General features: G+C 43.2%; 1 protein-coding gene across 2 annotated transcripts in view; it reads right to left on the bottom strand.

The window, feature by feature from the left end:
- Smim14 (small integral membrane protein 14) overlaps positions 1 to 16,323 on the bottom strand; it is a 41,722-nt gene that overhangs the window by 11,654 nt on the left and 13,745 nt on the right. For both annotated transcript variants that reach the window (XM_075943397.1, XM_075943398.1), the window contains exon 2: positions 8,784 to 8,893. In XM_075943397.1, coding sequence (XP_075799512.1) covers positions 8,784 to 8,858 — 75 coding nt within the window. In that variant the 5' untranslated portion in view covers positions 8,859 to 8,893. The remainder of the gene's footprint in view (positions 1 to 8,783; positions 8,894 to 16,323) is intronic.

Raw genomic sequence — 16,323 nt, 5'->3', positions numbered from 1 at the left:
AGTTTGGACATATTTATTTTATGTGGGTATCCTGTCTGCATGTTTGTCTGGCATCACATGCATTCCTGGTGCCCAACCAAGGTCAGCACTGGGTATCAGGCTGGGGGAGGGGGCACAAGGGATTTAAGCTACCTGTGAGTGCTGGGAAGTGAACCCAGGACTGACCTCTGGAAGAGGAGCTAGTTCGCTTAACCTGCTGAGTCATCTCTTCAGGACCTTTACTTTGAGACAGGGTCTCATGGAGACGAGGCTAGCCTCAAAGTCACCACACAGCAGAGGAACACCATAAACTCCTGATCTTCCTTGACTCTTCCTCCCAAAGACTAGGATAGTCACCATGTCCAAATATAACATTTTGGACAAATAAAACCTTTGGTTTTGGAATTTAAAATATTTTAAAATCCATCAGTCAATTACACATGTCAAATTATGAATGAATTTATGTTACCGTTTTTTAGGTAGTTGAGAAATGAAAATCTCACTAGAGATTGAAGAAATGCAACTTTTCAATTCAGTCTCATGACTGACACTCTCTTAGATATTCAGTACCACCACATCTGCCGCCAGCCCAGTGCAACGAGTCTTTTTCTATCCCACCAGGCAGCTCCCAAATAATAACACGGAGACTTCTTATTAATTATGAAAGATCGGTCTATAGCTTAGGCTTGTTCCTAACTAGCTCTTATAACTTAAATTAACCCATTTGTGTTAATCTGCGTTCTACTATGTGGCATTACCTCCCTCCCATCTTGTACCCATTTTCTCTCCACGGCTCCTGGCATTTCCTGTGTGCCTAGATTCCTTCTCCTCTTTCTTTCTCCCTGGAAATTCCATCTATACCTCCTGCCTCGCTATTAGCCGATCAGCTTTTTATTACACCAATCATATCTTCACACAGTGTACGAGGAGCCCACAACACCAAGAGTGCAACCATTTGTGTAGCAACCACCAGAACCACTGCTCCGCTGGCTAAGTATGCGCTCTGCAGAATGACAGGCATTGTCTTCAAGTCAGGCTAGGCAACTTTCTAGTGTTTCAAGACACCTCTAAACAAATGTGAGCCTGTTCCACCTTGACTGGAAGTCAGAGACTATGAGCTTGATTTTGCTCTTTCAAAGTTGTTGAAAACAGGTGTAGCTACACACCCTGACCTAGGGTGTGGTTACTTGGTGTTTTGGACATAAGATGGATCCACTACACCCTGAGCAAAGGTTAGAGAATTCAAGTATACTCCTGTGCTCCTTCACTTAAAATAGGAGGTTTGACATAGGGAGTGGCTGTCTATAGAATAGTTGGTCTAGGGTGTATTCACTGCATATCCTGCCCAAGACGTCATACTTTACTCAGGAAATAATGGCTTCATGTCTCAAGTACTGAAGCAAGTAACTGTTCTGGTTATCCTTTGTGTCAGTTAAAGCAGTCTTCTGCTTTCTTATGCCCCTTTTGTATTGGGGTATAAAAGTGAATGACCTCATGCTCCTACCCTGTTGAGGCTGGTCTTAATAATCTTCAACAGCATCATTTAGACATTGGAACAGTGGATAGCTGATGCCAGGCATGATGGCACATGCCCTTAATTCCAGCACGTGGAAGGCAGAGGCAGGTGGATCTCTGAGTTTGAGGCCAGCTGGCTTTATAAAGTGAATTTCAGGACAGCTAGGACTACACAGAAAGACCCTACCATAAAAAAAAGTAAATAGTCCATGATTATACCCTATCTAACCCCTAGAGGTTGAGACAGGAGGATTTCTGTGAGTTCAGGTCATCTGTTCTTGTGTGGAAAAGCTAGTTAAATCCAATTTATGGGGCAAGCAAAGAGCATCCCAGACACTAGGTCTGAGATGGCAGCTGTCCTCTCAGCAGACCTTACAGCATGCTGGCTAGAACTTACCTAGAAAAGGAAACACCTCCTAAATTAAAGATGACCAGCAGGAGTATGAGGCTGCTCCGTGAGGGCGTACTGTTTCTTCTGAGTGTTTAGCAGCCTACTTTGGCAATCGAGTCATTTTCTACTGTTACGTATCAGTTGTGAGTCTTGTACTCTCTCTGGACAGGAGCTTGTGGGGGGCAAGGGAGAAGCCCTTCTTGTCTTGTTATGGGGGCTCCTGATACTGCAGTTCTAGAGGCTGGCCTGGCCAAACCAGCAGCTCAGAATACCAAGACCCAAGGCCTTCTGGCTTCTGACACTAGACCTCTGCTGCAGCCACTTAGGTTGCAGCCGCTGCTCTGGGCTTTAACCACAGTTGCCCTGGTGCTTGGCAGGTACTGTAGGATTCTGGCAGCAATGAGCTGAGATGGCGAAGCAGCAAGAGGCAGCGGGCAGTGCCTCAAGTGTGACAGCTATCAAACGCTGGGTGCTGGGACCCGAGACCTCACAGTGTCTGGTACTGGGGCTTTAGGGGAGACATTCCTCTTCCTCAGCTCTTCTCAGTACTCTTTCCTCAGCTCAGCTCTTTGCCCTCTTCTGACTCTCCATTCTCTCTCTTCCTGCCTCAGATACCTCTGCTCCTCATTGTTTCTGCCCAGCTTGTCTTCGGACCACTTGAGCTGCGTCTCATCACTGCCACTCCTTCGGTCTCCCCCTATAACATCTCATCTGCTGCTGGGTCTGCCATCCTGTCTCCCTTACCAGCTCAGCCCACTCCACTAATGATAAAGATCAAAAGAAGGCAAGAAAAATCTAGACAAGTCTTTTATGGCGCCGGGGCAAGGAGAATGTCAATCCTGGCATCACCCCTCATGCGGGTAAAGGACCACATCTGTACTAACCTGGTAAGAGTTAAGGACACTGCATGACCAGCAAGGAGTGCTCTCCCTCTGGTCTGTATGGTGATGGCTACAGGGTTGTCAGAGTTCCCAGAGGCTTGTGATGGCAAAGAAGAGTGTAGTGAGTAAAAGTGGCTGCTGCCGAGCCTGACAACCTGAGTTCAATCCGTGGAGCCACACGGTGTAGGGAGAAAACCAACTTCTCCAGGCTGTCCTCTGAGTTCACATTTAGTATGTGTTTACCTGCGCGTGCAGGAGGGAACTTGTGAAGCAAGTTTACGGTCTACAGTAGACCCCCATCTTCAGCAAAGATTTATATTTTGTCATTAGGGGGGGAAACGTGTTGATGGGGGTCTCTCTTTCTCTTTCTCTGTGAAGCCTTGAGTGTCCTGGAACTTGCTCTATATATCAGGCTGGCCTTGAACTCACAGAGCTCTGCCTGCCTCTGCCTCCAGAGTGCTGGAATTAAAGACATGCGGCACACATACACAACTCTCAATCTTTTTTTTTTTTAAAATATTTATTTATTTATTATGTATATGATATTCTTTCTGTCCGTATGCCTGAAGGCCAGAAGAGGGCACTAGACCTCATTACAGATGGTTGTGAGCCACCATGTGGTTGCTGGGAATTGAACTCAGGACCTTTGGAAGAACAGGCAATGCTCTTAACCGCTGAGCCATCTCTCCAGCCCCACAACTCTCAATCTTATGTTTGAAAATAGTTTTTAATCTTTAAAAAAGATGAAGAGAATGAAGAAACATCAAACTCCAGCCTCCACACACGTGTTCTCTCACACACATACACAGCTGAAATACAGACCTAAATAATTTAAAAGAATAAGGGTTTCTCTGTACACAGATCAGCCCTGGCTGATGGAAACTCACTTTGTAGATCAGGCTGGTTTATGAACTACAGCGTCAGATCTGCCTGACTCTGCCTCCCATGTGCTGGGATTAAAGGCAAGCACCACCAGTGCCCAGTTCAGCCTTCTTTTTCTAAAGAATACTCTCAACAGCTTAACAGGCTGTTATGTCTAAACTGAGCTTTGGTCTGGCCTCTTTCCATTTTTACAGTAAATAACACTATATGTGATACAATGAAGACATACTTCAATTGAAAGGGACTCACTGTGTATCTATTCTCATCTACCTCTTTTTTTTTAAAACATTTATTTATTATGTATACAATATTCTGTTTGTGTGTATGCCTGCAGGCCAGAAGAGGGCACCAGACCCCATTACAGATGGTTGGTTGTGAGCCACCATGTGGTTGCTGGGAATTGAACTCAGGACCTTTGGAAGAGCAGGCAATGCTCCTCTTAACCTCTGAGCCATCTCTCCAGCCCCCTCATCTACCTCTTTTTAGAATTCATTTGTCATGCCATGGAGGCTTACACCTTTATGCAGAGCACTGACGCCAGCCTGTTCTACACAACAAACTCCAGGCCTGCCAGGGCCACATAGTAAAACCCTGTCTCAAAACAAAAAGAAAAGAAAGGATTTAATAGGTGAAGCCTAAAGGATTAGCCTAGGAAAGGGAACGAGCAAACAGAGTCTATGCTCTGATGTAGGAGCTCCATTGTGAGCATCAGTAGGGTGTATGGGGTGCACGTGTTTGCTTGCCTATGCCTTTACAACTGGGGACCAGAGAATAATACTGGTGTCTTTATTGTTCTCCATTCATTTTTTTGGCGGGGGTTTCAAAACAGCGTTTCTCTGTGTAGTTTTGGAGCCTGTCCTGGAACTCACTCTGTAGACCTGACTGGCTTCAAACTCACAGAGATCAGCCTGCCTCTCCCTCCAGAGTGCTGGGATTACAGGCGTGTACCACCACCACCTGGCTCCCTTACTGAACCTGGAACTCTCTTTTCACTAGGTTAGCTCACGGTGATGCTTCAGGGTTGGTAACGCTCTGTCCCCACAGCACAGGTGGGGTGGAGGCACGGGTATGCTCCAGCACACATGATTTTTATATGGGTACCTGGTATCTGAACACAGGTCACTGCTTGCTTAACTCACTGAGACAGCTCCAGCTACCATTTTAAAAAATGTTCTACAAAAAAAAAAAAAATCACACACAAAAAGTTTCTAAACATTCCCCCAACTCAGAGATCCAAAAGCATGTGCCTGGTATAAAAATAAAATCTTAAAAAGTTTAAAAGCAAAGGACTAGGGCTCAGATGCAGCGTTTAGGAGTGACGGGTGAGCTAGCTCAGGCTGCAATCGGGCACTCAGGAGGCTGAGCCCCATGGTTAACAAAGGGAGTTTCAGGCCAGCACACACTACAAAGTGAGGCCTTCTCTCAGCAAAATAAAACAAAAAAGCTAAACACTGTGGGACGTTATTTCTCCTCTCAAATCTTTTTTTTAAATATTTATTTATTTATTTAGCATACAATATTCTGTCTGTGTGCATGTCTGCAGGCCAGAAGAGGGTACCAGACCTCTTTATAGATGGTTGTGAGCCACCATATGGTTGCCGGGAATTGAACTCAGGACCTTTGAAAGAGCAGGCAATGCTCTTAACCACTGAGCCATCTCTCCAGCCCCCTCTCCTCTCAAATCTTACAATTGCATGTGAAAACACTCTTCAATGGGAACGAGCTGAGATTGATACTCAGAACCCACATGGTGAGAGAGAACTACTCCTCAAGTTTTCCTCTGATCTTCACAAGTATATCACAGCACACATGTCTAAAAACACCATAAATTAAATGAATAATAAATGTAAAAATTAATAAAAACATTTCACCCCATCTTCCAATATATCTATGGCTGAGTACACTAATCCTTTTGTTTAGATATGCACGTTTTTGGTTCATATTTATTACTGAAGGATTAGGTTAGTGAGCAGTTAGGCCTGAGGTATACACAGCTTCCCTCCCTAACCAAGCACACAAGCAGAGTGGAGTGGCTCTCAGCGCAGAGAAGATTTAGTCTGAATCTATCTCACTGAGCCAAGCAGTCTTTCTTTTCGTTACTTTACAGCCACTCCGGAGTTTTGACATCACCTTGGCTTCCTTCCTGTTCCTTAACACCCCAAGGAGAAGCCTTCCCGGTGCCTTTTCTTAGAAAGAACTTCTAATTTTAGCCTGCTGGCAGAGGTCTACAGCAATCTTTATGTCTCATGGAAGGGAAGAGAAACACATGCGTCTTTGTATTCACTGAAATTACAAGTTTTGCTTGGGAATTTTAACTCTTAGATTTATTGGTTGATTTTATGTGTATATGTACCTGCTTGCATGTATGTTTGTATGTATGTATGTATGCATGCATGCAGTGCCTATATTGGATTCGCTGGAACTGAAGTGAGCTGGCATCTGGACACTTGGAACTGAGCCAAATCCTCTGGACCAGAAGCCAGTACTCTTAACTGCTGAGTCACCCCCCTTCCTCTTTAAAAAGTTTTTATTTACTTGTGTGTCTGTATCCGAATATGCTGTGTATGGGTGAACTGTAGGCCAGAAGAGGGCACTGGATCCCTGCAGCTGAATACTAGGTGGTTGTGAGCTGCCTGAGGGGTGAGCTGGAACCAAACTCTAAATGAGTAAGCCCTCCTAACCACTGGGCCATTTCTCCAGCCCACTTCTGATGTTATCCTTTGGCTCCGGTTACACAGGGTCCACCAATGAGCCGAAAACACCACCCTTTAAAGGTTTCCCAACGCGCTCCCATTTTTTCTGCATTCTTCTTTTTCTTCATTTATGACATTTCAAAAGTCTTGTCTTCAACCTCTCTTATTTCTTCTTTCATCGACTTTGCTGCTGAAACTCTTTGATCTCTGACTTCACAAGCTGCTCATTCTCAAGGTTTCTGTTTGGGTCTCTAACAATCCCCCTCTTCACTGTGTATGTAGACAAGATCTTTCTCGACTGCTGTATCGTCTCTAATGTTTCTGGAATCTGTTATGAACTTCAGGAGTTGTCTTTTTATCCTTTTCTTATATTTCCATCCTGGAGTTATCTGCTGGATGGACATCTCTTACATTTCTTTGACTCTGTGTCCTAAGGTATGAGTCCGAGGCTTGGTCCAGAGACGGTTTCTTCCCTCATGGTAAAATCTCCATGACTACCCTTTTCCACCACACCTTCTCAGGCACCCTGACCTAGAAACTGAGCTAAAGTTAGAAACCAGGTCACATGCATACACCCAGGCAAGGGAAAGGGTGGACACTTCCCAGTTTTAATTACTTCTAAAATGTAGCCAAGTTGGAACAACAACATTAAAAAAATACCAAATTAAAATATAAATTTTAAAGAGAGATAGTAATTTTTAATTAAAAATGGGAACCCTGCTTCACCACAGTTAAATTGTAGGACTATTTTTTTTTGCTATTATTGTCAAAGTATTTTTAAAATTATGCCTTATGTTGTACTAAATTTAAGACTCAAGGGGCTGGAGCAATTCCTTACTGGTTAAGAGCACTGCCTACTCTTCCAAATAGCACTAGTTTGATCCCTAACACCCACATTGAGACTTACAACTAGGATCTGAGACACTATTTCCAAGATTACCAAGTACACATTCAAGCAAAACGCCCATACACACAAAATAAAATACTTTTTAACAGAATAAGACTTGAGAGAGGTTGAGGAAATAGCTTAGCAGCCCTGGGTATAAACCCTAATACTTAAAAAAGTACTTTATTATTAATAATGGTCAAATTTCTCTTTCTATACACTATAATATAAATAGTATCAATTTTAAGCTTATGAACTAAGAAAGCCTTTTTTCTTTCTTTCTTCTTTTTTTTTCTTTTTGGTTCTTTGAGACAGAATTTCTTTGCGTAGCTCTAGCTATCCTGGAACTCGCTCTAACTAGTTCAAACTCAGAGATCTGCCTGCCTCTGTCCCTGGAGTGCTGGGATTAAAGGTGTTTGCCACAACTGCCCAGCTCAACTTACTAGATAAAGAAATGCTTTTCTGAGGATTTGTTTGTTTGTTTGTTTCTTATGCAGTGTTTCTATCTGCATCATTCCTTCAGGCCAGAAGAGCCCATCAGATCTTACAGACGGTTGTGAGCAACCACTGGTTGCTGGGAATTGAACTCAGGACCTCTGGAAGAACAGTCAGTGCTATTAACCTCTGAGCCACCTTTCCAGTTCTAGAAATGCTTTCTACAGAGACTCTCTTACTGTTGGAGAAGGACTGAACTGTATATATCAGAAAGGATACAAGGTTTTATAGTAGCTTGGCATCAAACTCCACATAACAAAAAAACAATTATCTGTTCCAACACAAATACAACAGCCTCAACATGATTGTGGTTAACTAACCAGAATGTCAAACATCCTTAAAACAAACCTACAGAAGTAAAGAAAATCAGTTGTCATCTCTAATAAAACATGTACTGACAGGGCTGGAGAGATGGCTCAGCGGTTAAGAGCACTGACTGCTCTTTTAGAGGACCAGGGTTCAATTCCCACCACCCATATGGCAGCTCACACTGTCTGTAACTCCAGGATCCAGCAACCTCACACATTTATACATACAGGCTATAAAATAAATATTTTAGAAAAAAAGTACTGAGGTGCTTTATCATTATGTTTTAATTCACCATGAAATTTCCATTATCAAATATTTTAGTGACGATCCTGAGACAATCCTTTATTAACCTCTGTGCTTGTTGATGTTTTGTCTGTTACACACAAATTAGTGTACTCTGGGAGGAGGGAACCTCAGCTGAGAATGTGTCTCTACCACATCAGCCTGTGGGCAAGCCTGCAGGCATATTTTCTTGATTAATGATAGATGTGGGAGGCCCTGCACACCATGGGTGCTGCCACCCCAGGGTTGCTAATACTGTGTTGTTCAGAAAACAAGCTAAGCAAGTTAAGGGGCACAGCGATTAAGCAATGTTCCTCGTGGCCTCTCCTTCAGTTACTGCCTCCCGCCTCCCGCCTTGAGCTCCTGGGTCATGATTCATGGCTGCAACAGAAAGGTAGCGGAGAGGAGCCGTAATCCCACAACCCAGGAAGGACACAGATCAGCTCTTTGCAGGACTCTGTCCATCTCACCAGGTTGATTAGTCTTCTCATCGCATGTTCATGAGAGCAAACACATTCACAGGGATCAAATCCACCTTCAGCCATGGTCACCCAGCTTGATCTTACTCAACTATTTAAACCTAGGAAGAAAGAAAATAATAGTTAAGAGTATTGCTGAGCTTCTCTCCAGCTATGAAAAATTCATACACTGCACGATTTACAATATTTACTTAAGCTATGTATAATCCATATTTATTTGTAGGGGCATTTCATTTGTATTTTAATACATAAAGCTCGCCTGAGGATCAGAAAAGTAAAACAGCCACACTGGTCAGCCTTATAGACCTGGCAGCAATGACACTGGCCTTTAACCCTTAACCTCAGCAGCCACACTAGCTTGCCATAGAAACCAGGCAGTAGTGGTGGACGTACTTAATCCCAGAAGTAGAGATTATAAAACAGGAAGAGACAACTCTCAGTCTCATTCTGAGATTCCTGGAGGCAGGGTCACCATTTTGGTCTGAGGTAGAGGTAAGAGCCAGTGACTGGCTGTTGTGCTGTTCTGACCTTCAGGTTGAACCCCAATTTCTGTCTCTGAGTTTTTATTAATCAGGCTTCATTTATCAATGGCATATACCTTATGAAACTATTTCTCCTATATAGTAATTACAACTTTATTATATGAATTATGAGCCTGCACAAGCTACTGGTCCTTCTGCCAGCAGAACAACTTCCTATAAGTATCTTTGGGTGCTCTAACTGGACTTGTCCCTGATACTATGGCCTATTTACTTAATTCCTAAACTTTATTTGCTACTGAAATAAAAATTCAAATTTTAAAGCAATCTTTATGCTTGATTTTGAGTATGGTGATGCATACCTGTAATTCCAGAACTTAGGAGGCTGCAGAAAATACAAAACAAGCCTCAACTACACAAGTCTAAAGCTACATAGTTAGAAAAAAGGGGGTAGAGGTACAGAGAGATTGCTCAGTAGTTAGGAGTACTTGTAACTCTTCTAGAGGACCAAGCACCAACATTGAACAGCTCAGAACTGTCTGGAATTCCAGTTCCAGGGCATCCAACACCCTCTTCTGGCCTCTGTAGGCTACTACAGGCATGTGGTACATGTAAACTCATGCAGATACACAAATACATGTATAAAAAATTTAGCCGGGTGGTGGTGGCGCACGCCTTTAATCCCAGCACTCAGGAGGCAGAGGCCGGTGGATCTCTGTGAGTTCGAGACCAGCCTGGTCTACAAGAGCTAGTTCCAGGACAGGCTCCAAAACCACAGAGAAACCCGGTTTCGAAAAACCAAAAAAAAAAAAAAATATTCTGAAAGAAAAATGAGGTATCTGAAATAATATCAATGTTTATAGGCAGATTAAATTTGCCCTTCAGAGTGTGACTTAGCCCGCATCTTTCCTTCCTCCTAGATGAATCTTCCTCTGCTAACACAGTGTTGTTCCAAACCAGGCTTTATGTAGCCCAGATTCGTCTCCAACCTTTCCGCCTCCACCTCCCAAATCCTGGGATTACAGGTGCATTTCATACCCAGCTTCACTAAAATGTTCTGAAAATGAAATTCAAATACCAAAATGTAATCCCAGCTCCTGGGAGGCAGAGACAGACAATCTCTGTGAGTTTGAAGCCAGCCTGGCACTAGCAGAATTGGAAAAGACAGACTTGCTACTATCCCGGACAATTCATCACAAGTGCAAACACAGCTCTCTACAAGTCTGCCTTTAAATTTATTAACAGAATTCAATTTGACCTGTCTCTCCTCCCAAAGAATCCGTATCAGTCACCATCAATCTCAACACTTCCCTTACTTCTTCAAGCCACAGCATTCACTAAAAATACATTTATAGAATTCTTTTTTGGTACACCCATATCTATCACCATGCACAAAATTCAAGTCCAAATGGATCAAAGACCTCAACATAAAGCCAGCCACACTGAACCTTACAGAAGAGAAAGTGGGAAGTACACTTGAACGCATTGGCACAGGGAACCACTTCCTAAATAGAACCCCAGTAGCACAAACACTGAGAGAAACAATAAATGGGACCTCTTGAAACTGAGAAGCTTCTGTAAAGCAAAGGACATGGTCAACAAGACAAAACAACAGCCTAAAGAATGGGAAAAGATCTTCACTAACCCCACATCAGACAGAGGTCTGATCTCCAAAATATACAAAGAACTCAAGAAATTGGACACCAAAAGATCACATAATCCAATAAAAAAAAATGGAGTACAGACCTAAACAGAGAACTCTCAACAGAGGAATCGAAAATGGCTGAAAGACACTTAAGGAAATGTTCAACATCCTTAGTCACCAGAGAAATGCAAATCAAAACAACTCTGAGATTCCATCTTACACCTGTAAGAATGGCCAAGATCAAAGACACTGATGACAACTTATGCTGGAGAGGTTGTGGGGAAAAGGGAACACTTCTGCACTGCTAGTAGGAATGCAAGCTGTACAACCCCTTTGGATGTCAGTGTGGCGATTTCTCAGAAAATTAGGGATCAACCTTCCTCAAGACCCAATAATACCACTTTTGGGTATATATCTAAAGGATGCTCAATCGTGCCACAAGGACATGTGCTCAGCTATGTTCATAGCAGCTTTATTTGCCATAGCCAGAACCTGGAAACAATCTAAATGCCCCCTGATTGAAGAATGAATAAAGAAAATGTGGTACATTTACACAATGGAGTACTACACAGCAGAAAAAAATAATGACAGCTTGAATTTTGCAGGAAAATGGATGGAACTAGAAAACATTATTCTGAGTGAGGTAACCCAGACACAGAAAGACAATTATCACATGTACTCACTCATAGGTAGTTTTTAAACATAAAGCAAAGAAAGCCAGCCTACAAATCACAATACCAGAGAACTTAAACAAAAATGAGGACACTAAGAGAGACTTAAATAGATCTAATCTTGGGAAGTAGAAAGTATAAGAAGACAAGATCTCCTGAGTAAATTGGGAGCATGGGACCTTGTGGGGAGGGTTGAAGTGGGGAGGAGAGAGGCAGGGATTGGAGCAGAGAAAAATGTAGAACTCAATAAATAGAAAAATAAAAAAAAGAATTGTTTTTTGCTAAAATTTATTTAAATATAAGTGTTCTATCAATTTTATGCCAGAAGAGGGCATCAGATCCCATTAAAGATGGTGTGAGCCACCATGTGGTGGCTGAGAACTGAACGCAGGAACTCTGGAAGAGCATTTATAACTGCTGAGCCATCTTTCCAGTCCTATGGCATTCTTTTTTGGTTTGTTTTTCAAGACAGAGTTTCTCTGTAGCTTTGGAGCCTGTCCTGGAACTCGCTCTGTCTATCAGGCTGGTCTCGAACTCACAGAGATCCGCCTGTCTCTGCCTCCCGAGGGCTGGAATTAAAGGGGTGCACCACCACTGCCCAGCTGGAATTCTTGATGATGTTTATACCTTTACGTACCAGGAATGTATAGGCAGGTCTTAATTTATGCTCATCTTGATTAGCTTCTATAGATGAGAATATTTTTAAACTAGGACACTACTTAACAGTACTATACCTCTACAGGACTTTCTATCGGGAAACAGCTATTTTCAGTTCTATTCAATCTCCACTTTATAGTTCCCATCTTAAAATAACCTTTTCTGTGGGCGTGGTGGCTCAGGCTTTTAATCCCTGCACTTGGGAGGCAGAGGCAGGTGAATCTCTGAGCTCAAGGCCAGCCTGGTCTACAGAGTGAGTTTCAGGACAGCCAGGGTTGTTACACAGAGAAACCCTGTCTGAAAACAAACAAAAAACAAAACAAGTACTTTTCCTTTCAACAGAAAGGACAGAGTTAGTTAGGAAACGAGAGTGTCAACATGCAACTGAAGCTGACACTGCAACCAATCTCACTTCACGTTCGCTTTAGAGACGTTGTGAAGCTGCACTGTGCTGGGCAAGACTTAACAAGGCCATGAGTCAGAATGCTGGGAATCAGCCTCAAAGAGGCCTTTGATGGAGGCATTTAAAACTCTGCTTTCCCACCTTCCCTGCTGCGAAGGCTGTTTGCCTCTTTAGCCGACATCCTTGAAGTTAGGCAACAATACCGACGTCAAAGCAAAGGGCCCAATCCTTGGGAACACAACCGGCTTCAAGACATGTTTCCTAAAAATGTGCAAGCCAGGACCTCGTGCTGCAGCTCTACCGACAGCAGGCTTGCCTGGCACACAGGGTTTGATTTCCAGAACCTCATAAACAAGGAGGGCATGGTGGCACATGCCTGTAAATGCTGTAAAACCTTGCAGATGGCCCAAATTAGTTCCCAGCACCCATATCTACTTGTAATTCCAGTTCAATGCCCTCTGACCTCCATGGGTACCTGCAGTCACATGATACACATTAATCACAAAGGTGCTCGCGTGCGCGCACACACACATCAATAAATAGCTTAAAAGTTAGAAACACACTTAAAAAATTTCCAGATAATCTAGGGAAGTTGAAGGAATTACACAAGGGCATAAGTAAGAATGGCTCTGAGCAGAATGAAATCAGGTAAGGGCCTCATTTCAAAGTCCCTACTTTGAAATTTGGAAATAACTCACACTAAACATTTATCTTACAGTGTCAGTACTTTTCTAATGAAGTTACTATTTGTGACAACAACCTAATTGTATGTAGAATCTGATACACCGTTTATGTGGTACAAAGGAAAAATTCGGTTTACACAGCAAGCTTTCAAGCCCGCCTACTTCTAAACAATTTATAGTAAGGAAAAGCAACAAAATGATGCTGGATGGCTGGCAGGAAGCCACGGCAATCCCCAGTGCTGCGGAGCTGGTCAGCCTCTCTCAACCAAGAGTTTTCCTAGTGACATCTGACAATAGTAAGTTGGTTGAATCATGCTGCTTCTATATCCAGTGAGGAAATTTTCCAGTGTCAGTTTATAATCTACCAAATACTCAGGCCTGGTATGTGGGTTCACCTTGCCTAATTTCACCTTGGGGGCAGGGTTAAATTTAATGGCCTGCTTACTGTGGAGGTCAGGAAAGAGACATGTGATTCTACTGCAGTGTGCTTTTGAGAATGCTGCTCACAGCCGATTTGATTCCTTAAAGAAATAAAACTGAAGAGTAGTTTGCGACTCGGCCAAATCAGTTAGCAATCAGTAGCAAGAGCAGAGCAGTCATGTTCCATACTGTCTTCAGATCAGCTGATTCCAGTGGCCTCAGAAGTACAGAAACACACCCACTGACACACACACATATACACCATAAAAGTAAGATAAACCTTTAAAAAAAAAATACTGGGCTGATGAAATGGCCAGAAAGGTAACAGTGCCTGCTGACAAACCTAGTAACCTAAATTCAATTCATGAGAACCATATGGTAGAGAACTGATGCTTGCAAGCTGTCCTCTGACCTCCATGATATGTGCACACAATGCACACACACAATTAACGTTTAAAGGATTTCAAACAAAAGGCCCCATATAGTAAGCCGCCCTGCTACATTTTTAATAATGGAAAGGATACTTGTAATGATGTTCTGTCTCTTTAAGAAACAAGCCACACCCACTCCCTCCCCCATCCATTGTGGCAGGTAGATCTTCCTGCTTACAGCCTGAGTTTCTTCCTTTCCTATCTCCCTCTCAAAGAGATAGCTTTTGTCTCTCCTCTCTCCCTCCCTCTCTGTTCTTCTCTCTTCTCCTTTTCCCTTCACCGCTCAGGGACCTACAGCAGCAAAGTTTCTGCCACTGCAGCTCCCTGAGGATCCGCAACTTTTATTAAACCATTACAATACTTATCTATGAAAAAATAAATACAAACAGCCCTAAACCCCACATATTTTTGTTTGTTTTTTCTTTCTGTCTTTCTTTGCTTTGATCTGTGTTGCTCCAGCTGTCCTAGAACTCTGCAGACCAAGCTGGCTTGGAACTTATATAAATCCACCAGCCTCTGCCTTCTGAGTGCTAGAACTAAAGGTGTGTGCCACCACACCCAGACCATCTTGTTATTTAAACCCATTCCATACCCTATGGGCTACGTGCAAAGGGGAGAGAAATGAGACTCCTCACTGTACAGTTTAATTTCTTGTGACGTGAAGAAGAGAACGGCATGAGGCTACAGCCCCATTATTTGAGATGAGACAAGAACAACTTGAGCCCAGTTCTGGGCTAGTCTAGACAGAACAAGATCCTGTCTCTGAAGCCTGTGTCTTCTGAACTTAATGTGTATGCTCTAAAGATTTCCAAGTTTTACTTCTGTTTAAAAACTTTCTTGTGGGGGGCTGGAGAGGTGGCTCAGTGGTTAAGAGCACTGGCTGCTCTTCCAGAGGTCCTGAGTTCAATTCCCAGCAACCACATGGTGGCTGACAACCATCTGTAATGAGATCTGGCGCCCTCCTCTGGTGTACATCCGTACATGGAGGCAGAATGTTGTATACTTAATAAATAAATACATAAATAAAAAAACTTGTGTGTGTGTATGTGTGTATGTGTGTGCAGAGGACACAAGAGGGTACTGGGGATCCTCTTCTGGCATCTCTGCCTAATCCATTGGAGGATCTGAATCTGGGTTGTGCTTTCTCTGCCAGGCAGGAACCCAGCAAGGGACAGCCATGGTTTTGTGTCTGCCCTCCTCAGAGTTGGGATCACACACACACACACACACACACACACACACACACACACACACACACCAGTGCTGGGGTCTGAACTCTCTTCACGACTGTGTAACAAGTACTCTCAACTGCTGAGTCCTCTCTCCAGGCCCCCTGTCTTTATCATGTGGATGAGCCTAGACACTTGTACTGTGTACTACTGAGCTATAGCACAGCCCCAGACCAGAACTTACTTTCTTTTACTAGAGTCATTATCTCCAGGGATAAGTACAACTCAATATTTTTTTAAAGACCGGGTTTCTTTGTGGCTTTGGAACCTATCCAGGAACTCACTCCAAAGACTGGATGGCCTTGAACTCAGAGACCCACCTGCCTCGGCCTCCCAAGTGCTGGGATTAAAGGTGTGCACCACCACCGCCAAGCTTCTCAAAGTGTTTTATGAGCCGTGGACCTTTTTTTAAATTTTGATCTATGACAGCACAGCTAACATGAATTTCATTTCCCTCTTTACAATGTCATAGACACAAAACTCTCTCTGGCCATAGAGTGACACCAGCATATTTGTTTCCTTATAAGATTGAGAATTTCTACCTTCTCGTTGAAAGGGAACTCTTTACAGCTTCTTCTCAGCATTCAAATCACCGGGATACTACTCCTGCATCCAGGCCTGTTAGTAAACTGAATACAGTGATCTTGACCACTGATAAGTAAATGGTGACTATGTGACTAGCAAGCAAGTAGCACACAGTGTGGATACATGGAAGCAATGTGATGCCACCCACTCTGCCATAGGAGCTGAGATTACAGATGTGTGCCACCATAGCCAACATTTTTTCAAAGGTTCTGGGGTTCAAACTTGGGTCACAAAGCCAGCTATAAGCACAAGGTGAAACCCTGCCTTGAGAAGAAGCAAATAGCTCTGTGTTCAAGCAAGTTCTAGGCCAGTCAAGCACTACCTAACG

This window comes from Microtus pennsylvanicus, chromosome 12, assembly GCF_037038515.1.
Source record: "Microtus pennsylvanicus isolate mMicPen1 chromosome 12, mMicPen1.hap1, whole genome shotgun sequence".
Classification (NCBI taxonomy): domain Eukaryota; kingdom Metazoa; phylum Chordata; class Mammalia; order Rodentia; family Cricetidae; genus Microtus; species Microtus pennsylvanicus.
This window is presented reverse-complemented; position numbering and strand designations above follow the sequence as displayed.